The following is a 26,536-nucleotide window of genomic DNA, read 5'->3' on the forward strand; positions in this document are numbered from 1 at the left end:
GAATCTCACAACTGACTGCTCATAGTTGACATGCTCCAAGACTATGTGCTTTTATTTCACTAGTTAAAAACATTAAAAACTAATGTAAGCAGACACTTAAGGATCTCAAACATGTTGAAACATTCTCTTTCTGGGTGTAGTGAGAAAGTTTTTTTATTACATATATTGGGACGCTAGGTAAACAAAGTGGTTTGAATACTCCAGAGAAAAAGATAAAGTAAAATACTAATTCCACAGGGTATCCTGGATCAAATTTCTTTCTTGATGAGACCTATTGACTGACTGTGCGCTGAGCCACTGTCAGCTAGGGTACAAGCTGTTCTTCAATCTCTGCAATGTCAAATACCCTGTCATTATGATACAAATACCAGCATCAAACTAGAGAAGAATATGGGGGAGTTCATGGCTTTTATGGCAAAACCCCCAGCAAGTAATGCTGTCTCAAAACATATATAAAATTACCTCCAACTCTGAACTGAAACTATAGGAGCGCAGCAAACGCCCTGTAGTATTGTTTTAGATGAAGCGCCGTGATGGTCGGCCCTTTCTTCGGGCCTCCTCTTCCCTCCTGAACGAACTCCAGGGAATGGCATCATGTCAAGCTTTCCAGATGGATTATGTGAAGCCATAGCTCAATGTCATTTTCAATAGGAAGCCTCATAATTAAAGGTCAAATAGTCACTTCATCTGCAATCAATCAATGGAAAAAGTACTAATATGGAGAACTAATCAATCAATGGCAAATGCACTAATAAAAGCAATGAATCAAATTCAGCATGTGTGCAGATGCAAGTACACTGAAGAGACTGAGACAGGGCAAAAGCAAGAACAATAAAATAAATTGGAAGTGTGTGTTCCAGAGAATATTCAGAAGGCTTCTCAAGTAAGAGGTTTCATCTTTGGTTCATCAGTTACCAAAGGTTCACTGGGTACTACTTTGGCCTGCAAGGATTTATTCTTATTACAAATACTTGAAAAAATAATGAATCCATTTCGTAAGGCCTTAAGTCACAAATTCTATTTGAGAGGTTATATGTGCATGCATATGAGTGTAAAATTACTAGAAGTATTTTTTTTTTGACAGTGATCACAAAAGGGATCTGTTTTCAATATGCCCGATAGACTGTGATCTGCTGTATTTCATCTCTGTGTGAGAGGTGAGAGACAGTGTAACTCTGAGTGTTAGTCCCCCCTGCTTTCTGGAATAAGATTTCTTCACATTTACTGTGAGGTTCTTCCACTTCCATGCAGATAAGATGTTCCATTGAGATCATTAGCAGCCTGTAGCTTGGGTCGCTGTCAGGGCATATCCTCATCCTCCGTACTAGTGATGTCAGGTCGCCACTAGCAGGAAACATGCATTGGATCTTGTGAAAACTGATTTGGTCCATTTATAGGGCTTAACAAGGCCACTCTAGCAATAGGATCCAAACACCCCTTGCTACATGCAGAAATCAGGGTGCTCCTGGGACACTGCTGCCTCCCTGAGATAGGGAAGAAGCCAAGAGGTCGTATTTATAAATGTTGCTCACAGGAGTGCAGGAAGGGATCCAGGTATGATCAAGGCATGGTAGAATAGTTGAGTTGGAAGTAAAATACCCTAAACTAAGAGGCTAGTTAACTGAGGTTTGGGGTGTTTCAGTGGAAGAGTCAGGATGAGTATTTAGGTCTTGTAATTCTAAAAGCGTCTATCATCTTATGGAAGTAACTAAGGATTTACACTGGATGGTTACTTAATACCACACCTATCTTAGTGGAGGATCTAAGGATCTGTTTCATGGGAAAACACTGCAAAAGCAAGCAAAGTGCAAAAAAGCAGATAAAAGTCCAAATTACCCCAGTCCTTTTAGCAAAATAGCTACTTCTGATCAGCATTCAGAACATCTAATTCAGAGCATTTAAGTTTATCTGAAACTTAGCTTTCACAAAGCAGCCAGAACAGAAGAATACAGCTTTGAGATCAAGAAAAATGTGAAGACAGAAGATTGAATGGGTAGGTAACTATGTATAGAACAGAAAAGAATACTGATCATGCTACATATGCTTCTTGGGTAGAGCTCCTTGCTCAACACAGCCAGCCCCAGCACAGAAGAACATCAGGGAGAAACAAAAAAATTGTTGGTTTTCCTGACAGAAGCAAACCCCCAGGGAGGGTCAGGTTTAAAAGCCCCCCGTGGACATGCCCAAGTGTGTGTGGTGTGGCCATGGCTCAGTGTCTGTCCTCAGAACGTGGCCTCACGGTGTCCCTGACTCCGGGCATCTGAGGTGTCTGCTGGCACCGCCTCTGGACTACTACTTTTATATTAGCTCCTTACTTTTTAGGAAACCTGAGACACCAGACATCACATCACAATAACCAAATAGGGGGAAAAGGTACAAGATGATTTCCATAAGGTCAACAATGAAAACACACCTGCTATGTGAAAACCTAAGGACAGGGGGTAGGAGACTGGGACCCTGGAAGTGTGACATGGTCATAACTAGTACAGCTAATAATAACTACTGGCAAAAGCTACTGCCTACAGACTGCCCACTCTGTGCCAGGCAGCACACGGGTTCTCCGGTGTGCCCTCCCCTTTAGTCCACAGCAGTCTACACAGAGTGCGATCAATGTGCACATCTGTCCTGTGCGAACTACCTGGGATGTACAAGTATTGCACTAGGTACTTGACAGATTTTTATCTTTAAACTTAATGATAACCTTACAAAGTGGGTATTATTCTGCCCCATTTTGCAGATGAGCAAGGAAAGGTTCAAGCAGGTTAAGTGATTTGTCCCGAGTCCCAAAGTCAAGGTTGGAATGTGGCTTCCAAAGCTCTTTCAACTTCAGTTTGATGACAATGAAGAAAACCTAACAAACATACTGCAGTATACAGAGGGTATACATATAATTTATTCACATAAGCTGCAGCTCTAGATAGCAACTGCTCCTTAAGGAGTCTGTCCAGTCTCCAAACTGTTCTCCAAACTTGGTTAAGACTGACAGTGGATTCTATCAGACAAATATGTTTGGAGTTAGTAAAAACATTATGAAATGTCTTTGTTTTCTAGTTTCCAGACTGAACTGCTTTAATATGAGCAGACTTACAGCTACAGTGTCAAATTCTTCTCCATTCTCTGAAGTGAGTCACATGCCAAAACGAAAAGGAATTTTTAATACAACTTTTTACCATACCGTGCCTCCTACCTTGAGGAGTTTGTGGATGATGTCTATTTCAATAAAATTCCTGATTGCTTAATGACTTTTAACGACTAAAAATATAGATTCTGCATGTCTGGAGAGGCTATTGGAATAATGCTACAAAGACTGGATAAAGCTAAGTAGAAAATAGTGCTTTTCTTCTTGATCTATTTTTGTCCATTAAATAAATACTTACTTCACTGTAGGTACTAATGAGATTGAGTTAATGATAACAATATTGTGTTTCTTTATAGAAATAACATATAACGTTCTAAAGTGGACTCCAAACTAATGTCAATATCAAATTAGAGTACTTATTTCCATCTTGACTTAAGCTTCCAGGAAAGAAGCTAATATTTTCGAGGGGCAACTCTACAGCCTGTCACAGCCAAGTTTTCACCCATTCCTTTCCTGAAAGCAGTCCTCTGCCCTCCTCCCCCAATCCTCTGAATTTTAATGCTAATATTCTACATTGAAAAACTTTTATAAGACTTGAAAATATGAATACAAGTTAAACTAAATCCTACACTCTTCTATTTAGGTTCTCAAAAATTGGTTCAAAGAATGGTGTTTCAAAGCAATGACCCAATCCTTATTTTGCTACTGTTCTTTACTATCTAACAGAGTGGACAATACCCCATCCCATTTAATTGGAAGAGCTGCTTACATTTCAAAATCGTAAGAATGATATTAAGTTGGTTTTCCACTCTGTGAATCACTTACCCAGTGTGAGGGATTTGTGCGTAGAACAGAAAATGATAGCCACAGTGTCTGCTGGTGTGAAACCCGAATTATCCCTAGGGGCAAAGAAAAGTGTTTTACAAATACTTTTATAAAATGCCGATTTAACACAACCCTAAATCAAATGTAGTTCCTACCTTCATGTTAACACCTCTTTGATCAATCCTGGTGACAGAAGTAATTCTATGACCAAATGTACAGAAACGTCTACATTTCTTTTTAGAGAATCATTTCTGAGTCATTTATCCATCAAAAAGAGACAGCTTTAAAAAATGTGTGGTGAAGGTCTCCTAGGATCACATGTAATCAGCCTGTGGTACGGGACTTTATGGCGGTGCAGCAAGGAACTCTGTTAGGGACGCTGCCAGCCCGTCACTCGATACCAATCAGTGGCTTGAAACAGTGGATGTGTCTCCAAGCGGCTTCCCTCCAGGGTCAACAATACTCTTTTGGCAGCAAACACACCCTTCTGAGAAATACATGGTATGAGCAAAGATTTAACATCATACGCTTTTGGAAAAGCAATAAATTACCATTCTTTGAGCAGCTCCTGTAAAGACAACAACCCTGTAAGGTAGGCAATACAATATCCCTATCTACAGATGAGAAAAGGGGCCTCCCCAGGGCCCCACAGCCAGAAAGTGGCCCAGCCAGGATTTAAATGAAGTCTGGCTCCTGTTCCTGTTCTTACCTGCTATGTTCTACTATTGTTATATAACGTTAAGCATTAAAAAAACATCTTGCTTAGTCAAAATCCATTAAATGTGATGGGTGGTCAGTCCTGGTGAATATTACATTCAGAGTTCCCATTTTAAATGGAAGATTTAGAGAACCAGGGGCCAAGAAGGTTAGGAATGTAATTATTATTATTGTGTCCTTGATATGTTAGAAACTATTCCTTCTTGCAGAGTCAGGGCTTAAAGATACAGTAAGTCTATTCATTCCCTGCCCTGAACTCAGACAAGAGAGTGAGCAAATGGAGAGCTGCTATAGGACCTGAGTGCATGCATACACTTGCAGATGCAACAATCTATCCAATTTTTAAGGCTCTTTAAGGAAAGAGATCCCATCATTTTCCTTAGGAACCTCATTAGAGTTTCGCTCAGTAGATCCCACATCCTGTTTCCTTCATTATGTACTCAGCGGAGGGGAGAAGGGCCCTCTTCTCCTCCTCAACTCCTGTGCATATGTCAGAAGAGTATTTAAACTGTCCTTTGGTCTCCTCTGAAAAGTCTAAGTACGCTCAGGCTTCCTCGCCAGTCTTTCCTCCAGCTCCTATTTTGATGACTTTCCAAACTGATTATTTGGTGTCTCAACTTAGTTGAGGATTTTCCCAGGATATATATCACTTGAGTATAGTAAGAATGCTTTACTGTTCCCACATTTTATTCTCATACTTACAGTGTGACACCACTCTTATTTTTTAAACATCATGCTCTCTGGCTGACACATGCCTTGACCCCTTTATTTCTCATTGTGCAGGCCTTACTTGAAGGGAGCCAGGAAGGCTCTGTGAATGGATGGAGGAAAGGAATGCAAAAGAGGAAGAGAGTGAGAAGGAGGGGCTGGGGAGAGGGGGAGACAGAGAGAGAGGCGGGGTGTGTGGGGGCTTGGCCCCGAAAGGGAGGATCACCTCAAGCTTGGCTGATGACACAGCACCCAGAGAACCTTCCGGGGGGGAAACAACAGTTGAACTGGGCTTTGAAGAACGGTTTTGGCCATGGGCAGATGGGTGTTCTCAGTAAAGGAGAGTGGAACTGAAGCACAGGCATGCGGGGGACAGTTAGCAAAGAGCAGGTTCTTCGGGCTGACTCCTTGCAGGGACTCTGGCCTGTGACAAGGAGCATGGGCTTGATTGGACGGGAGAAGGAGGTTAAGAAGGAGTAATCACACCACACGGCGTGCAACTGAACACGACGTGGCTACGGAGGAGGCAGAACGCTCCGACGGCTCGAAGAATCAGTGAGGGCAGGAGTGGTGCAAAGAGGAATGAAGACAGAAGTAAAAGAAGTTGTCAAATGTTGACTTTTATGAAATATTCTCTCCCAACAGCTTATGAGCATGGCTTTCAAAAGTACCTCAACTTAAATCCTGACCATCCTTTTGCTTATATATAAAATGGGGCTCCTACTGCCTGCCTTTAAGGTTCCTTAGGAAGATAAAAGCCAGTGTGTGTTAAGAATCTGGCACGCTGACAGTGTTTAATACATGCTCATTGATATTTTTATTGTTACTGTTGCTTTGAGAGAGGAGGAGGGATCAAAGAGAAATGAGAAGCTTTGAACATGTAGGACAGAGAGGAGCATGAAAGCATTCACATAAACCGGGAATGGAAGAGGAGGCCCGGCGGCCCTGCTCCCAGACATCAGGCCGAGGAGCTGACGTTGAAGTGGACTGAATTTGCAGTCGTGAGCGGGTACTGTGTTTTCAAGAAATCTGGTGAAGAGACAAAAGGGGTCATGGGAGATTTGAACATGATCATACCAGGTAGCGAAGAGGCAGCCGGTAGAAACAACGGATGGAGCCAGGTCCTCACAGAGGCCTGAGAGGACAAGACTGTGGGGCTTAGCCTGAGAGGAGTCACTTCCTCTCGTCTGTGAGATGGGAACCAAAGAAAACCAGGTGGGTGAACAATGCGGAGATGTGTCAGGCAGAGCATGGGAAGGTGGAGGCAATTTATGTCAGAGATTTTGCTTTCTTTGTAAAGCATGAGGCACTTCCCTCAACCACAGAGTTTGGGGTAATACTGAGGCCTGGGAACCGAAAAAATTAAAAAAGCCTGAAATAGGCAGACTGGGGAATATGATGTGGAGTCAATTCACAATGAAAACAAAAAGCCTCTGCAGGAATGAATGCCCACCTGTTCTCGTGGGAGACGTAGCATTCACAGGCTGGCGTAGTTTGGGGCTGTTCCGCAGCAATGCTTCTGGTGTTAGTAACTCTACAAAGGCCTCTTCACTCTTTTGCTGCCCTTGTTTATAACCAATTCTTACTGCATCTGGATTTATACAGTTCGATTTTCTGCCAAGAGAGTCTGGCCACACACTTCTCCTTTAGTGAACTTGGTTCTGCCCTGACATCTGCTCTTTTCCAGAGTATAGCTCATTTCCAGTATGTAAAAACTCTCTGGTCAAGAAGGCTCTCATTTAAATCTGGTGCTGGCTGCCATCCTTTTATACAGCACTTTCAATGTGTCTAAAGAGGATATTTGCAAGATGTGCTTACTTATCCTGTTTCAGGTAAGGAGGCGGAGCTGGGCCAGCACGGGGAGGTTTCTGGCTTGATTTGAGTTGGATCATTGTCTTATCAATCTACCGACACAAAGTCTGTCCTTGGGGAGGGAGAATCAGGACATAAAAATGCAATGTTTAGGTTAAAAACAATATTCCCCCTAAGAAGGGTGGACTTACATCCCATCTGTACAGTAACATCATGGATCTTGGGGAAAGGCAACAGAGCCGGTTCTCACTTACCCACCCCATTCATGACGGGGATGAACACGGTGATGCTGAATAGCCACAGCAGTGAACATTCACTGAACATTTCTCTATGCACTCTGCTTCCGGTGGTTCTTCCTTCTCAGAACAGGTTATAAGGTAGATACTATTATTGCCTTGCTTTTTCCAGAAAGGGAACTTGAGGCACAAAGAGCCTAAACAACTTCCCTAAAGTCACGCCACTAGTAAGTAGGCTGCTCCAAGGCTTGGAGACAAGTTTGCCTTCTGAGAAGGAAATTATAAAAAACAAAAACAAAAACCACTGCACAATTTAGTGGGTGAGAGGAGCTCTCTTGGTAAGTAGCTCATACTTGGTCAAGGGGCGGCTTAATGGCAGGCAGTCAAGGCACAGGAAAAGGAAGGTTCTTCTTGCACAGCACACTGAACAAGTAATGACAATAATTACTTTCAGCGATAGACATCTCTATTGTGTCTGCTCACATTCTTGAAAGGAATCACATTACTCTTTATTTTCTAACTCTACCTTATCTCGCATGAACATTTTCTTTTTATCCTGCTTTTTAAATGATTCTTTGGATCTCTTTGGCTTCCCTTGAGATGTGTTTCCATTTCTTCCCAACTGGTCTTTTTTATTCTTTTACAAAACTTTCAACCAGTGTTTTCCACAATAATATTAATTTTGCCTTCCTTTGCAGTACATGCAAAGGAGAAGAGAAGGTTTTGCTAATAGAACCACAGGACGTGGAGCAGAAAAGGTCCTCTAAGATAGTCCCATCTAAGCTTTTTAGAAGAGGAAACATCCGTGTAAAATACCTTCCTCTGTTAACCTCTGCACCTGTGTTTTGTCTTTATTTATTTTATGAGAAGACCCTGTCTGTCATTAGCTGTGTGGCACTAGACAAATTACTCAGAACTCTGTGGCTTAGTTGAGTCATCTCTGATATGGTAAGGAGACTTACCACTAATACTAATGCCTATCTTCCTTCCTTCCCTCCCTGTCTCCCCTGCAAAGCTATGGTGAGAGGCTGACTGAAACATCAGACTGAAAATATAGTGACCAGAATTAAAACACTTACACAAGTATTTGAGTATCTCTTTTCATCCTTTTCCTTTCTGAACAGTTTCTTGTGTCACTCTAGTGGCACTTCAGGTCTCTATTATTCTAGGGATCAGCTTACCAAACTTTTATATATTGTTTAAAGGCTCCCAATTACTGCTTTCTTTTGCTAAGCCTTTGAAACGTTTTTTTTTTTAACTCTGACATCTTCCCAAAGTTGCATAAAGTGTAGGTCACTATGGATGAATCAACTCTCATTTAGCAACTATGACAGAGAAATGCCAAAAAGAATATATTACAAAGCAAGGAATGCTAATTTTTCTCTTCCACCATTAGTTTTTGAAATAGTATAGATACATTATTTTGACATAGTACATATTTTATAGCAGCTAACATTTATTGAACACTTACTATATGCTAGGTATGATGAGGGTTTCATATGCAAATTTTCAATTCTCTAAATGACCCTATGGGATAGGTACTACTCGTCTCCCCTTAGCACTAGAGGAAACTGACAAACATTACAAAGTTACTAAATAGGATTGAAATGTAAGTCTGACACAAGAGATGGAATTTTTAACCCTGACATTATTCTGTAAACAGATGAATAAGAACACAGAATAGTAACTCTCAAGTATATTTTAAATACTCAAAGTAGAAGTTCACAGGCTAGGCACTACAGTGGTAACATGTCAAGTTAGTAACTCTAAGAAATATTAACCAGGTAAAAAAATTGTTCGCAATAGGGGCTTAAAGATGGTGGTGTGAGAGGTGAGACAGAAACCTCCTCCCAAAACCACTTATAATATGAAAATATAGCAAATAAAATGAATCCTGAAAAAGCAGCAGGAAAGAGGGCTGTGACAGACTGCCTACATCTGGGAAAAATAGTAGACCTCACGGAAAAGGGTAAAGTACTAAAGCTGTGATCTGGCGGGACCCAAGCTCTTCCCCCACCTCAGCTTACCAGCGGGAGGAAGAGAAATGGGGCAGGGAGAGGGTGGAGGCCTAGGACTGCTGAGCACCCAGCCCTAGAGATCTGCTCTGGGAGCATGAACCTACATTACATGGTGCTCTGGAGGTTAGTGGTGTTGGAAAGCTAAGACAGGTAGGATACTTGGAGAGATTGAGATTCCAGCTGCTTGTGCAGAACAGGTACCCACAACCGGCCACTCTGGGACAAAAGAAAGGAGGGCACTCTGAGAGACTTACCAACAGCGAGAGGCTGCTATAGGGGCAAGGATTGCACAGAGCTTCCTGCTTAGGAGAAAGGATAGGTAGACAAAATTGTCCCGGTGCACTCAGCCCAGCAGGTTGGAAACTTTCAGGAGCTTCAGGGGCTAAATCCCCCTGGCTTGCAACACAGCTCCAAGACCCTCCACTGTGATACACAGCCTGCTGCTCCTTCCTCTCGGCTGGCATCAGCTTGCAAACCTGTTGCCCCTCTATTCCACCATGCCAGCCAGCGGGTGGCCCTGTCTATGGTAGCTACAAGGATGTAGATAGAGGCTCCTCCCTGAGTGCTTGGTCCACTGGTCCTTGGAGTGGAGGCAGGCACTGCAGCCAGGAAGCAGGAAAGAGCACTTTCCTCCTGACAGGCAGCAGCATCTATCGCCTATGACCCCCACCTTGGCTCCAAGGTCTGAGCAGCTACAGAGAGTAGAACTTCTGGGCACTAGAGGGTACCACCTATACCAAGTTATTACTACAAATATGAAATGTCAAAAGAAACTTGTACAAACAAAAATCCCACAAATACCAGAAAGAGGGCCAAGTGAAATTAAACTCATCAATCTTCCTGAAAGAGATTTCAAAATAAAAATCATAAACATGCTCATGGAGCTATAGAAAAATATTCAAGAACTCAGGAAGGAATTCAGAAATGAGATACAAACATTGAAGAATTCAGTATCTGAAATGAAATGCACAATGGAAGGACTTAAAAGCAAATTAGATGAAGTAGAGGAGATGGTAAATGACATAGAAACTAGAGAAGAGGAATACAAAGAAGCTGAGGCACAGAGAGAAAAAAGGATCTCTAGGAATGAAAGAATATTGAGAGAACTATGTGACCAATCCAAACAGAACAATATTCACATTACAGGGGCATTGGAAGAAGAAGAGAGAGAAAAAGGGGAAGAAAGTGTCTTTGAGGAGGTAATTGCTGAAAACTTCCCCAGTCTGGGGAAGGAGATAGTTTCTTAAGCCATGGAGGTGCACAGATCTCCCAAAACAAGGAACGCAAGGAAGACAACACCAAGACATATAATAATTAAAATGACAAAGATCAAGGATAAGGACAGAGTATTAAAAGTAGCCAGAGAGAGAAAAAAGATTACCTACAAAGGAAAATCCATCAGGCTATCACCAGACTTCTCAGCAGAAACTTTACAGGCCAGAAGGGAGTGGCATGATGTATTTAATGCAATGAAACAGAAGGGCCTTGAACCAAGAATACTCTATCCAGCAAGATTATCATTTAAATTTGAAGGAGGGATTAAACAATTTCCAGACAGACAAAAGTTGAGAGATCTACCTCCCACAAACCATCTCTACAGTGTATTTTGGAGGGACTGCTATAGATGGAAATGTTCCTAATGCTAAATAGCTGTCACCAGAGGAAATAAAACCACAGTAAAGAAAGTAGATCAACTAATCATTAAGCAAGTGCAAAATTAAATCAACTACCTCCAAAGTCAACCAAGGGGTCCAAAAAGAGTGCAGAATATGATACCTAATATATAAAGAATGGAGGAGGAAGAAATAGGTGGGAAAAAAAGAACCTTTAGATTGTGTTTCTAATAGCATACTAAATAAGTTAAGTTAGACTGTTAGATAGTAAAGAAGCTACTCTTGAATCTGTGGTTACCACAACCTAAAGCCTGTAATGGCAATAAATACATGTCTATTGATAATCACCCTAAATGTAAATGGTCTGAATGCACCAATCAAAGACATAGAGTAACTGAATGGATAAAAAAACAAGACCTATCTATATGCTGCCTACAAGAGACTCACTTCAAACCCAAAGACATACACAGACTAAAAGTGAAGGGATGGAAAAAGATATTTCATGCAACTAATAGGAAGAAAAAAGTAGGAGTTGCAGTACTTGTATCAGACAAAATAGACTTCAAAACAAAGAAAGAAACAAAAGACAAAGAAGGACATTACATAATGATAAAGGGGTCAATCCAAGAAAAAGATACAACCATTATAAATATCTATGCACCCAACACAGGAGCACCTACATATGAGAAAGAAATACTAACAGAATTAAAGGGGGAAATAGAATGCAATGAATTCATTTTAGGAGACTTCAACACAACACTCACTCCAAAGGACAGATCAACCAGACAGAAATAAATAAGGAGACAGAGGCACTGAACAACACATAGAACAGATGGACCTAACAGACATCCACAGAACACTCTACACAAAAGCAGCAGGATACACATTCTTCTCAAGTGCACATGGAACATTTTCAAGAATAGATCTTATACTAGGCCACAAAAAGAGCCTCAGTAAATTCAGAAAGATTGAAATTGTACCAACTAGCTTCTCAGACCACAAAGGTATGAAACTAGCAATAAATTATGCAAAGAAAACAAAAAAGCCCAAAAACACATGGAGGCTTAACAACACGCTCCTAAATAATCAATGAATAAATGACCAAATAAAAACAGAGATAGAGCAATATATGCAGACAAATGAAAACAATAACTCAACACCACAAAATCTGTGGGATGCAGCGAAGGCCATGCTAAGAGGCAAGTATACTGCAATACAGGCTTACCTCAGGAAAGAAGAACAATTCCAGCTGAACAGTCTAAACTCACAATTAATGAAACTAGAAAAAGAAGAACAAATGAGGCCCAAAGTCAGTAGAAGGAAGGACATAATACAGATCAGAGCAGAAATAAATAAAATCAAGAAGAATAAAACAACAGAAAGAATCAATGAAAGCAGGAGCTGGTTCTATACCTATACCCTGAAAACTACAAGACACTCATGAGAGAAATTAAAGAACACACCAATAAGGAAATACATCCCGTGCTCATAGATAGGAAGAATCAATATTGTAAAAATGGCCATCTCCTCAGGCAAAGGAAACAAAAATCCCACATCAAATTAAAAATCTTCTGTATAGCAAAGGACACCTCAGTAGAACAAAAAGGCATCCTACAGTATGGGAGAATATATTCATAAATGACATATCTGACAAGGGGTTAACATCCATAATATATAAATAACTCACAGGCCTCACAACCCAAAAAGCAAATAACCTGATTAAAAAGTGGATGGAGAATATGAACAGACACTTCTCTGAAGAAGAAATTCAGATGGCCAAAAGCCACATGAAGAGAAGCTCCACGTTGCTAATCTTCAGGGAAATGCAAATTAAAACCACAATGAAATATCACTTCACAACAGTTAGGTTAGCCAACATCGAAAAGACAAGAACAACAAATTTGGCAAGGATGCGAAGAAAGGGGAACCCTCCTACACTGCTTGTGGAATGTAAACTAGATCAACCATTGTGGAAAGCAATATTTAGGTTCCTCATAAAACTAAAAAGAGAAATACCATTTGACCCAAGAATTCCAATCCTAGGAATTTACCCAAAGAGAATAAGATCTCAGATTCAAAAAGACACATGCACCCTTATGTGTATCACAATACTATTTACAATAGCCAAGATATGGAGGAAACCTAAGTGTCCATCAGTAGATGAATGAATAAAGAAGATGTGGTACATATGTACAATGGAATATTATTCAGCCATAAGAAGAAAACAAATCCTACCATTTGCAACAATATGGATGGAGCTAGAGGGTATTATGCTCAGTGAAATAAGCCAGGTGGAGAAAGACAAGTACCAAATGATTTCCCTCATTTGTAGAGTATAACACTGAAGCAAAACTGAAGGAACAAAACAGCAGCAGATTCAGACTCCAAGAAGGAACTAGCGGTTACCAAAGGGGAGGGAAGGAGAAGGGGTTTGAGGGGTATTATTATTGGCACCCATAAGGTGTGTGTGTGGGGTCACGGGGAAGGCAGTGTAGAGCAGAGAAGACATGTAGTGATTGTGGCATCTTACTACACTGATGGACAATGACTACAATGGGGTGTGGGGGGGGACTTGATAATATGTGTGACTGTAGTAACCACAATGTTTTTCATGTGAAACCTTCATAAGAAAGTATATCAATGATACCTTAAGAAAATAAAAAGACTGTTACAGGGAAGTTGCATTTTCTAGGCTGGGTCTCTCTGTTTTATGCTAAACTTCCATCATCAGAGGTAAGTGACATGCTATACAAAAAAACCCAACCCAGACTGATTTTGATGATGAGATTTTTGTCTCTTGATACCTGGATTGGTTTTTGATTTACTGAATTGATAAGAATAAGATGAAGAAAACCCATAGGCCAATTTCACTTATTTTAAGTAGAAGTTTAATTTCAATTTCACTAGTTTGTTTTCCTACTTTTTGTAGGAAAATAAAATGAAACTCAACAGAGTATAAACCAATGGTTCCTTGTTCAAACTCCTGGTGTCTAATTCATTTGTGTGTGTATGAACTTGAGGAATCCAGTTAAAAACGCTACAAATTTCCTAACCAAGACAAGTATTATGAATTTTATAAGTAATTGAAATAGTTTAGTGCAGTGGAAAAAGCATGGGCAAATGCTTCTGGAAACATCAAATAGAAATGCATTCAATTCTATGTGTACTATTTGCCATCTGTTATTAAACTACTAAAATCTGATCTGGGGTGAGTTACTCAACTAAACCACTCTAAGTATGGGTCCTCACCTGCAAAATAGCAACAAAAATGCAGGGTATCATCATAGGCTTTGCTGTCAGACTTACATAAATAACATATGTACAATCCTGGCACAGAGCAGGGTTCAAGAAATGTTGGTATCTTTTATTCCTCCAGTAAAATCCTTAGGCACTACAGGGTCTCTCAGCATGAGAAAAAAATGTGAAAACCATCTTCTAAATTTTCCAATTGAAAAATCTCCAAATTTTAATGGAGTATTTTGGGGCTATACTGTCATTGCCCAGGAACATGATTATAGCCACTCCATATTGTGTTGTTTATCAAAGAATGTGCCTGTTGTCAGACAGTGGGGCAAGCAAGCTCAAAATGTGACAGAACTTCAGGGAAGGCAGAATAAGGCAGAATAGAAGGGTCTCAAAACCAGAAGTCCTGATGGAAGCCAGGTCTCCTCACTCCATGCTAAAAGCCCCCAAGTTTACGTCACCTAGTTGTGACACATGCCCTGCCACCCGTCCTTCAGCAGTCCCTTTGGTGGCTCGTCTGTACTTCTCAGAAATTTTTCAGTCACTGACAGGACAGCTGCATCCCATCCAGTCTGATAGGACAGGATGAGTGAGTCTGATCATTACTGTTGCCACAGGGCCAGCAGGCACACAGCCGGTGGAAGGCAAACATCTTTTCTAAGGTGATATAACAAGCCATTTACAAAAAGAACTTTTAAAATAGACCCTACTCTTGGACTTACCCAATTATGTCACATTTTCTCTGGGACTTAATGGTTCCAGGCTTTCCTCTCACTTCATAAATCACAACCAGAAGCTTGGGAAAATGCTTCAAATTATACCAATCAATAGGTTTTATTGACTGTTTACAATCAGCCTCATTCTATACCAAGTACTGTAAAAACCAGGTGCCTAACCTGAGGCCTGACCATCCACTGCCGTGACACTATTTCAGGCCTTACAAGAAGCCCAGGCCCTTTCCCCTGGGGCAGCTCACTGCCATCAACCAGCATTCAAGGGCCTGGCAATCTGGCCCAAGCTTGCCTTTCCAGATACTATGATTATTTTTAATCTTCCTCTACTATTGTCCCACCATGTCTTGTTAGTGTGTCCCCATTTTCATTATTATTTCTTCTCTCACCAAGAACCTGTCTTTGCATCTGTTTGCTAAATAATTAACCATTTTTTTATGACTCATGTCAAATCCTACCGCTTCCACGAAGCCTTGCTGTACCACTCTCTTTGGAAGTACTTTCTTCTTTGAATTGATTATAGGCTGACTTACTGTATCACTAAGAGGACTCTTAGTTATCAATGCATACATCGAATCTATAAACTGATGCAGGATCTGAATCATTGCTTATTTGAGGTATATTCACTATGGTATCTTTCTCATAACCAGGGTTAAGTAATAGCTGTTCAGTGTATTATACTGGTGAAAGAAGTTGCTTTAGAGGTGCACCTTTGAGAACAGGAAAAATGAACTAATTTAGACATGGGATGGCCTATAATCAAGAGGCAGAAAGGAGAATGCATGATGTTCCTCAAGGGAATGGCAAAGAATTTACCACAACCTAAAGCTTAGACAGCATGAATAATAATAGTGGTTCACTTAGTCCCCTCCAGCCCCCCAAATAACTTCACTCTCAGGCCCTGCATAACCACTGAAGATCTCTGAACAAGAAAGCTATTATCAGAACTTTGAGTTACTGGGAGCAATACAAAATGCATAATAAAAGTTGGGTCTAGAAATGAAGATACCAGTAAGATATCCACTGCAATAGTCTAGGAAGAAAAGAGGCAAAAAGAACCTGAATTAGGGAAGTGAATTTGGGAACACAAAATACAGAGATAGGATCAAGGCATTAAAAAAATAGTAATGCAAAGGTTCCCAGTCTGAGTAACTTTGCAGACAGTTGTTCCTTTAAAAATAAAGAAATGAAAGAGAAAATATTAGGGGAAAAGATTAATTCCATTTTGAATATCTTGAGTCTGAGGTCTTGTTAAGACAGTCAGGTGAAGATATCTAAATGATAAATGATAAGTATTGCTGGAACTGAGCAAAACGTTGGAATGGAAGCTCTATACTTGAAACTTATCAGCAGGATGCTCCAGCCAGTGTAATGGAGGAGGTTGCCTAAGCACACAATATGAATAGATGTTACAAGGGCCAAGGACAGATCCTTTACTAATGTCTACAATGTGAGAGCATCAGGAGCAAGAGGGAATGGTCAGAAAATAAGGGAAAAACTGGACAGTATGGTGGCATAGAAGCCAAGGAAAGAGCATGATTCATCATTTAGGGAACTAACAATAAGAAATGCCAAATCACTTACCTTGTTGAAAAGATGAAGGTTAAAAGCATAAAACTCAGCTGAATAGAAAATACTGAAGAAAAAAAAAATTGAACCTAAATTAGTACTATAAAAGCAGTATCTGTAGCATATTTACTGGCAGTCTTAGTTTTTTCTGAAACTTGTGGGAACTCAACTAGAAAAACAAATGAATAAACGAAATAACCGTGCTGCTAAACTGATAGGATCATTTAAATTAGTGGGGCTGAACTGTTCTTATTGGAGATATCCCCAGATATAATCTATGATACCTCTACTCAGGGCTAACCTAAAACCCTTTGATTTAAGATTTGGCCATTTAACTTGTTAAATTTGGAAAGAGCTGGTTTATACTATGAGTATTTATAGCAAGTAGCATAAATGCAGTAGCATATAGCACATATTTTGGAATAACTCATGTTGATTTTAATAACAAGAGGTTCTTTGATATTAAAATTGCCAAAAGTTGTCTTTGGTATGACAGCATAAATAGAACAAAAAGTTGATTTTTGAGTCTAGAAGTTAATTTCATTTTATAGTCTGCTTCTTCTTAAAATGAAATGAGATTACATAGGGTATATTTTAATGGAAAAGATGATTTAAATATTCATATTTTAGCCAATTCAGCCAATTATTATACTTATAAAATAAGAGTGTCATATACTACAAATCCCACTTTAATTCACAGTAAAGGGTAAGATTAGCTTAAAGTTATAATAAAATAAATTGGTGAAAAAGTGCTCAATCCAGCATTTGAATTTGACAGACACTATGCCTTCTTTTATTTGGCATCAACTATTGAAGCAAATACAAAAAATAAAGGTGATTAAATCATATGTACGTACCTGATCTTTTCTTAAATAACAGATACACACGATAAGATCACTGAGTACATCTCATATGAAACTTTCTTTCCTCATCAAATTAACATTCAAAATGAATTTAGGGAACACAAATTGCTAGGCTTTGCTATTGAGGAGACTGAGGGGATAGCTAGGACATCCCATCTTCCAACTTACTTATGACCAGTACAAGAATAAGGCTGAATTTATCCAGGTCAATATTTGGGTTAGAGAACGTGTCACAGAATGTTGTGTAGATGATCATGAGGAGCACACTGCTGCTGATAGCACCAAAAGGTGGTTTCTTTCTTTCAAGCCAATCTTTGATGTATCTTCGGACAATCTGAAATACAGAGATCAACAGGTTGCCTCTTTTCAGAGATACAGGGAGTTGAAGTGGGCATTGCAAAATGATTCTGACAGCACAAAGACATAAAGGAAAGAATAATTTGGAGGATGGCCACAGTGGATTTCAAAGCTTCTTTGCCACACCACTCTACTTCTGGGGAATTTAACATTTGTAGTGCAACTTCTACGGGCGTCCATAATGAGAGCATATTTTCAACTACAGTCAAATCCATCCTTAATCATGCCAAATGCTCTCTGCTAGCTGTCACTGAGACATGCCCATTAAGCCTCCCCAAAGTTTATCTCCTCTGCTGATCCTAATGGATGTGTGTAATTATCATAGTCCCCTTTGCCTCAACAGACAATTCCAAGTGTGACTTTGGGAATCTTAAAAATCTGACATCTTCAAGAATTTCAAGATGGTAGATAATTGAAAGTGATCCATGGAACATATTAATATTTAAAATTTAAGCAACGCACCAGAAGTTTTTAATTAAATTATAACTCATGCTTGAAAAGCAAAAGTGCATGTGTTGTGGGAGCTTAAATAATTCAAACTCTGAATATCCAGAGTTTTTGTGAATCCAAAGACAAATGGCATTTGCATGCTTTTAGAATTCTAGAATTAACACTTAAAAATGAATAACTCTGTCCTAACTTTCCTACAAAAGAATGAATGAAATAAAAAGTTATACAGCAATGCTCTCTTACTTTAAAATCATTTCAGATATTTAAAATCAGGACAGTCTGAATATTGGTGATAACCTTCCTTTGGATATAAAAGTAAACCACTCTATTAAAAACCTTCCACTTTTGACAGAAGCTGAACAAACTCTGTAATAAGGACCATAGTTGAGATATATTAAGTTTTGAGTCACTTACTATCCTGCACAGTTGAACATGAGATTTCACAACAGGCTGAATTACCCTGATCCATTAGCAATAATGAGGTCAGGGAACTTCTCCGGACACGGCTGATGGGGTTCTGACATCTACTCTGTCACTAAAAAGGCTTAATTTGCAATGGAGCATACCTTCACAGATACTCAAGAACAAAATAACTACTCTCAAGAGAACCTTTGAACAACATGATCTATTCTTAAGGACTCAGTAAGTGAAATAACTGTTAGTAAACAGAGTCTTGGCAGAAAGCTGACCATTTGGCCCAAGTTACAAGTACAACACATTGGAGGTTGGGTGGGTGGGAATGAAGGAAACACACACACACACACACACACACACACACACACACACACAAATACTAATAGTGGTTAAATATTTTTAAAAAAACATACCTTGTGATAAAAGTGAGAGCTGGATTTATTTAAAAAATGTTTTTGTCTTTATTTTTTTCCTGAATAAGTGATCCTAAGCCATGGTAATTGTCTAGTGCTCATTTCTTTCTTTCAAGTTAAAATGTAGAGAAATAAGAGTAGTTCCGGCACACAGTATTACACTGAGCGATGTGTTAGAACACAGATTTTTAGGTACCCAGATGGCCCCATGTTCAGATGTGTCACTGTGGAGGTAGCTGCTTGTTAGAAGGCTACAGTGACTTAATTTAAAAGGTCATCTCATAATTTCTTGTGTTTGGTAGCATAAAGCTGGTAGTTGACCATATTTGATACAACTCAACTTTAGGAAGTAAAATAAATGAAAACCACAGAGCTATTGAAATTGATACGGTCTTCCGATCTTATTTTAATATACAATAGTTAAAAACACAACAATCCTCTCTCTGCTTTAAGTTATAGAATATATGATCCCAATCCCAAAAGTAAAAGTATCTTCTTTTTCCACCACCACTGACCCCTCTGACAAAATAAGCAAATAAATATGAATGAGGTATAACAAGGAAGTCAAAGCCATTTTAAAAACCAAGAGAAATCTCTAATCATCAATTGCCTTTATACTATAATTTGACTTAGTCAGCCCAGGCACCTCTTTTTTCATTACACAGTACTCAGTGTCAGCATAAGAATGACAGAGGGAGATGGCAGAGTAGGAAGCTCCTGAGTGTACCCCTCCCATGGGCACACCAAAGCTGCAGCTACATATGGAGCAACTCTCTCTGAGAACGACCTGAAGGCTAGCAAAACAGCTCTTCTACAGCTAATGAAATAAAGAAAAAGCCATATCAAGAAAAGTAGTGGGGGCAAAAATGTGTGTTGGTCAGGAACCAAACCCCAGTGTGGTGACCCAAAAGCAGGATGTGTGTCATAGACATGGAGGTCCTCCCTGAGGATGAGACCCCATAATATCTGGCTCTGAAAGTCATCAGGACTTAACCTCAGAAGCTTTGATAATCAGTGGGGCTTACTTCTGGAACAGGCAAAAGGCTATAGGACTGAGGGCTCTTAAAGGGTCTGAGCATAATCTAAAACCCAGCATAATAAAATCAAAATTTAAGAGAAGTTACAAATAAATAAAATCAGAAACGACAGAGAAGTTACAACTGACACCATAGGAATACAAAGGATTATAAGACTACTATGAAAAATTATATGCCAACAAATTGGACAACCTAGAAGAAATGGACAAATTCCTAGAAATAAACAATCTCCCAAGACTGAATCAGGAGAAATTGAAAAACTGAACAGACTGATCACTAGTAATGGATTTGAACCTGTAATCAAAGAACTCCTAACAAAACAAAAGTTCCAGACCAGATGGCTTCACAGGTGAATTTTCACAAATATCTAAAGAAGATTTATTACCTATCCCCAAACAATCCTAAAAAAATTGAAGAGTAAGGAATGCTTACTCTTCAAATTTATTCTATGAGGCCAGCATTACCCTGCTACCAAAACCAGACAAAGACACTATAAAAAAAAAGAAAATTACAGGTTAATATCTGGGATGAACAGCAGATGCAAAAATCCGCAATGAAATATTAGCAAACCAAATTCAACAATACATTAAAAGGATCATTCACCACAACCAAGTGGGATTTATTCTAGGGATGCAAGGTTGGTTCAATATCCACAAATCAGTATGATATACCACATTAACAAAGGGAAGGATAAAAAATATATGATCACCTCAATAGATGCAGAAAAAGCATTTGGCAAAATTCAATATCATACTTAATGGTGAAAATCTGAAAAGTTTTCCTATAAGATCAGGAAAAACACAAGGATGCCCACTTTTACTTTTATTCAGTATGATATTAGAAGGCCTAGCCACAGCATTAAGACAAGAAAAAGAAATAAAAGGCATCCAGACTGGTAAGGAAGAAGTAAACCTGTCACGACTTGCAGATGACATGATACTGTATAAACCCTAAACACTCCACCAAAAAACTATTAAAACTAGTAAATGAATTCAGTAAAGTTACAGGATACAAAATTAATATGGGAGATCAGTTGCATTTCTATACACTAATAACTAAGTAGAATGAGAAATTATGAATATAATCCCATTTGCATACAAATGAATGCCAAAAAAATCCAAAGAATCCAATGAAAACATGGGCAGAGGACCTGAGTAGACATTTTTCCAAAGAAGACAAAAAGATGGTCAACAGACACATGAGATGCTTAATATCACTAATCATCAGGGAAATGAAAATCAAAACCACAATGGCATATTACCTCACACCTGTTAGAATAGTTATTATCAAAAAAGCAATAAAATACCTAGGAATAAATTTAACCAAGGGGTAAAAGACCTGTACACAGAAAACTGTACAACACTGATAAAAGAAACTGAAGATGACACAAGTGAATGGAATGATATATCATGCTCATAGACAGGAAGAATTAATATTGTTAAAATATCCATATTACTCAAGGAAATCTACATATTTACTGGAATCCTTACCAAAATAACAATAGCATTTTTCACAGAACTAGAGCAAATAATCCTAAAATGAAAATTTTAAAAATTGAACTACAAAAGATCATGAACAGTCAGAGCAATCCTGAGGAAGAAGAATAAAGTTGGCGCTATCACACTCCCAGATATCAAACTATATCACAAAGCTCTAATAATCAAAACAGTATGGTACTAGAGCAAAAATAGATACAGAGATCAATAGAACAGGAGAGAGAGCCCAGAAATAAACCAGATTTATATGGTCAATTACTCTATGACAAAGAAGGTAAAAATATACAATGGGGAAAAAGCCTTTCCAATAAATAGTGTTGGGAAAACTGGAGAGATACATGAAAAAGAATGAAATCAGGTCACTTTCTCATACCATATATAAAAATAAATTCTAAATTGATTAATGATATAACTGTAAGACCTAAAACCATAAAACTCCTGAAAGAAAACAGGCAGCAAACTCTTGTACATTTGTCTTAAAATATTTTTTTGGATTTGTCTCCTCATGAAATGGCAACAAAGCAAAAATAAATAATTGGGACTAACTACATGAAACTCAAAAGATCTTGCATAGAATAGGAAACTATCAACAAAATGAAAAGGCAATATACTAAATGGAAGAAGATAATTGCAAATGTTATATCTGATAAGGAGTTAATATCCATAATATATAAAGAACTCATACAAATGAATGCCAAAAAAATCCAAAGAATCCAATGAAAACATGGGCAGAGGACCTGAGTAGACATTTTTCCAAAGAAGACAAACAGATGGTCAACAGACACATGAGATGCTTAATATCACTAATCATCAGGGAAATGCAAATCAAAACCACAATGGCATATTACCTCACACCTGTTGGAATAGTTATTATCAAAAAAGCAAGAGATAGCAAGTGTTGATGAGACTATGGAGAAAAAGGAACCCTGTGCACTATCAGTGGGAATGCAAATTGGTGCAACCACTATGGATAACAGTATGAAGGCTTCTCAAGAACTAACATATGATCTAGGCATCCAACTTTTGGGTATATATCCAAAGGAAACAAAACTACTATTTCAAAGAGACATCTGTATTCACATGTTCATTGCAGTATTATTTATAATAGCCAAGTTATGGAAGCAACCCGTGTCATCAATATATGAATGGATAAAGATGTGTGATATACATATACATGATATATATATATTACTCAGCCATAAAAAGGAATGAAATTTTGCCATTTGCAACAATGTGGCTGGACCTAGAAGGCTTTATGGTAAATGAAGTAAGTCAGACAGAGAAAGACAAATTACTGTGTGATTTCACCTACATATGGAATCTAAAGACAAAATAAATGAACAAACAAAACAAAACAGAAACATTCTCATAAATACAGAGAACAAACTGGTGGTTTCCAGAAGTAAGGAGCTGGAGGAATGGGCAAAACAGGTGAAGGGGATTAAGAGGTACAAACTTCCAAAAATTATAAAATAAACTAGCCATGGGGATGAAAATACAGCATAGGGAATATTGTCAATAGTATAATAATAACTTTGTTCATTGACAAATATTAATTACACTTACCATGCCGAGTATTTCAATATGTATATAAATGTCAGGTCACTATTTTTTATACATGAAACTGACATAATGTTGTATGTTGACTATATTCCAATAAGAAAAATTGAAATGCACTCAGGGCCATAGTATAGGAGGACCCTTTCAACAGGGCAAGAAACATGGGCTGCTAAGTACTCCATCCTTCTAGCTAAATGCCTTTCTTCTAAACAGGTGAGTGTGTTAATGCTGGTTACTTAATATCGATAAAGGAAACAGTTTGAAAAGTGAACAGACCCACAAGTAAAACAATAATGTTAGAGGAAAACAGATTGTCTTTTACTGGTTTTAGTCTTACAGTGATATTTGTCTTGTTTTGTAGGTAAACTATTTTATACCTTGCCAGGTTCCATACAGCTTTTCCATCTTCTTCTAAAATCAAATTCACAAAGCAGGTGCTTTTGTACTATGTAGCTAGAAAAATATTAAAATGTTTCATAAACTATCGGATGAAGTAGTATTGATATGCCTCAAAGACGTGGTTTGCATATAAACTCCAGGAAACCTCATCCTCTCTAGGTTTAGCTACTCACACGTGTCACCCAATCATTCTCCACTTGACAAGAATCCATGCCATGTTTAAATTCTCCAGACTTCTTTGTCTTGTAGTACTATAAGATTACTATAGAATTATAGTATTTAATTTTATAGTATTTTAATGTTTATAATATTTAGATTATAAGTATATTGCAGTCTTAGAATGTTTAGTAACCTTAGAAGAAAGAAGACTTTGCCGGAGATAGAGCAACACAATCTGATATGGACATGTCAGAATTCACTCTTGGAGAAAAATAAAGTCAAGAGAGGTGGGAAAAGGCATTCTGGTGAGGAGGCCAGTTGTAGCTTTCTTCAGAATCTTTTTATTATCAACTTATAGGAAAAAAAGTGGGAGTTAGGGGGCTGTTTTTTTTGGAAAATATTTTTCAAAGGTGGTAGAAATTCTATTTCATTAACATTTTTTTTCATAAATTTCTCAAATATAATGCATAAAATAAGTATTTGTTGCAAGCATTTTGATGGATTGAAGGGTTTATTTGAGAAAGAAGAGAAATACTACAATAAAACTCATTTTATTTCTTTCTAGAAGTGACAGAAGAAGCAATCTCCTAATTGTCTTTGGAAAGACTAAACTTATCTCACAGACTTACAGCATCTTTGAGCTAGAAACTCTTAAACTCCTTGTTCTACACATGAAGTAAGTGAGGCCTAGAAGTCATGTGAATAGCCATTCAGAAGCAAAGACCAAACCAGGCCTGGCACCATATTACAGTCAGTCAATAATGATTTCAAGAAAACAGGACTGTATGGGAAAAATACAGAAAAATAAAATTCATCCTCAGATATGTAAATACAAAATTGAGTTGGTAAAGTTTTCTTATCACTAACAGATTAAGGAAAATATTTTCAAATCATTCTTCCTGGCCTTTCTCTTTTCATTCTCGTTCCCACTGTTAATTAAGAGGTAATGATAAAGTCTCATTTTAAAAGATGTATATACAATCTATAGAAATGTTTGTTGTCATAATGTGGCACTTGTAGTTAACAACCCAGAAACCACCTTGCCTGAGAGCTATTTCCTCCAAAGTCGTACATATGAGCGATTCTAGTGAGTTCCTCAAAGGTCCCATCAGGAAGTTTAGGTGAGTCACTTGGTTACAAATAAATTCAGAGATAAATACACACACAGGTAGGTCCCTGGTGTCATGTAGCTTACATTCTTATCTGAGGAGATTGAAAAAAAAACCAAAACAACAAATAGACAAGAGGTAGATGATGATCCATACTAAACAGGACAGTACGGCTGAGGGGTTACAGTACTTCACTGGTGGAACGGTCTTTCTGAGGTGAAAGGTGAGAGGGTATCCACACAGAAGGAGCAGCCCACACAGGTTCTAAGCAGGATCAAGCCTGCTGTGTTTGAGAAACAAGCAGAGTCAATGAGACATGAGTGTAATGGGCAAGGGCGAGAGTGCTAGGGAAGTAAAAGGGACTTGAAAATAGCGGATATGGTGATATAATCCTTTAAGAAGGACATCTGGGAAGTGCTGAATGCCCTTTTAAATTTGAGGTTTTAAATTTGAATTTAAAAACAAAAACAAGATGGGATCAGTTACGTGTTTCTTTCTGGCAAATCTGGAGATCTGGGGAAAATGGCTGTTGGGGGCTCTGTGAGAAAGAATTCAAAGTTTTCTTCAGCCAATCTTTTTCTACAGCTTATACCCTACTATTGTGTATGCTATTAAATGTACTTAGAGTCTCTGCTTCTAGGAAGCACACAAATAAATTAAATACTCTCCTGAAAAATATTATCAATCAAGCACTGTGGGAGAACTCAAATTTCCAAAATCCCCTAAAAGAATGTCTGAGTTATAACATGGAATTATTTTCAAAACCAAGAAAATAACCATGGACTTAAACTAATACTATCCGCAGTGTAAACTGTCCAGAGTGGAGAAGGTCAGGTAGGTTCTGTTATGCCTCCGTTAGACAGCATTTCCCTTTTTGATAACAGGACTCTCAACTCTCATTCACCCCGTCACTTGCTCACTCAACACATATTCATTGGGCATCTACAGTCTAGGTCTGTAATGGTAAACGAAGCAAATATGGTTCCTGTACTTATGAAGCTTATAGTCTCACAGGGAAGACAAACATTTCGCAAGCAAACGAAAGATAAGTATATATTGGGACAAAGGCCAGGAAAGGAATCAAACAAGGGGCAGCGATACAGGATAAATGGGAAGCATACTTCAGATAGGTGGTTCAGAGGACGTATGAATCAGAGATCAAAGGAGCAGTGAACTAGGGTGGGAGGGTGGGTGGAAGGACATTCTAAATAGAAAAATATAGCAGGAATCGAGAAAGAGCCAGGACGGCTGGAGTGTAAACAATACGGCACAGAGAGGTTAGACACGTAGACAGGGGTCATGATATTTTTTAGGATACCTGTGACATTAGCAGCACTAGGGGAGAGATCTTTTCTCAAGTATCATTCTATAGTTAATTAAAGGGCATTCCTTGAGTGCTTTTAAATCCTTCCCTTTTATTGTCAATTTAGTCCCTTTTCTAAGTATTAAATTAAAAAAAAATTACTGCACGTATGGTGGATGTTGTGATGTGTCACCCCGATTTATCTCTTCAGGAATGAGGTGCTTATTCCCATGTTTGCAGGGCCTGTTGGTTGACTGAAAGACCTCAGCTGAGTTCCTCTCTGGGAATTGCTGCTGAGAGAGTCAACTCACCCCAAGATGGACCTCCCAGGAAATGGGAGGGAAGCCAGCACTGCATGGCCAGTGCAAGAGCGTGAAGACCAGGCGCTCTTGTCTGAGGCAGGACGGCTCTGAGGGGCCATCCCA

At 38.7% G+C, this 26,536-nt stretch overlaps 1 protein-coding gene across 6 annotated transcripts in view; it reads right to left on the reverse strand.

Annotated features, from left to right (window-relative positions):
- The window catches only part of SLC10A7 (solute carrier family 10 member 7), a 251,904-nt gene that overhangs the window by 24,893 nt on the left and 200,475 nt on the right, over positions 1-26,536 (reverse strand). For 4 of the 6 annotated variants that reach the window (XM_036888984.2, XM_036888982.2, XM_036888983.2 and 1 more), the window contains 3 exons: positions 17,583-17,748; positions 16,567-16,618; positions 3,905-3,978 (listed from right to left, as the gene is read on the reverse strand). In XM_036888984.2, coding sequence (XP_036744879.2) covers positions 3,905-3,978; positions 16,567-16,618; positions 17,583-17,748 — 292 coding nt within the window. The remainder of the gene's footprint in view (positions 1-3,904; positions 3,979-16,566; positions 16,619-17,582; positions 17,749-26,536) is intronic. The other 2 variants (XM_036888985.2, XM_057492959.1) reach the window with 2 other exon arrangements.

This window comes from Manis pentadactyla, chromosome 1 (assembly GCF_030020395.1).
Source record: "Manis pentadactyla isolate mManPen7 chromosome 1, mManPen7.hap1, whole genome shotgun sequence".
NCBI classification, from domain to species: Eukaryota; Metazoa; Chordata; class Mammalia; order Pholidota; family Manidae; genus Manis; species Manis pentadactyla.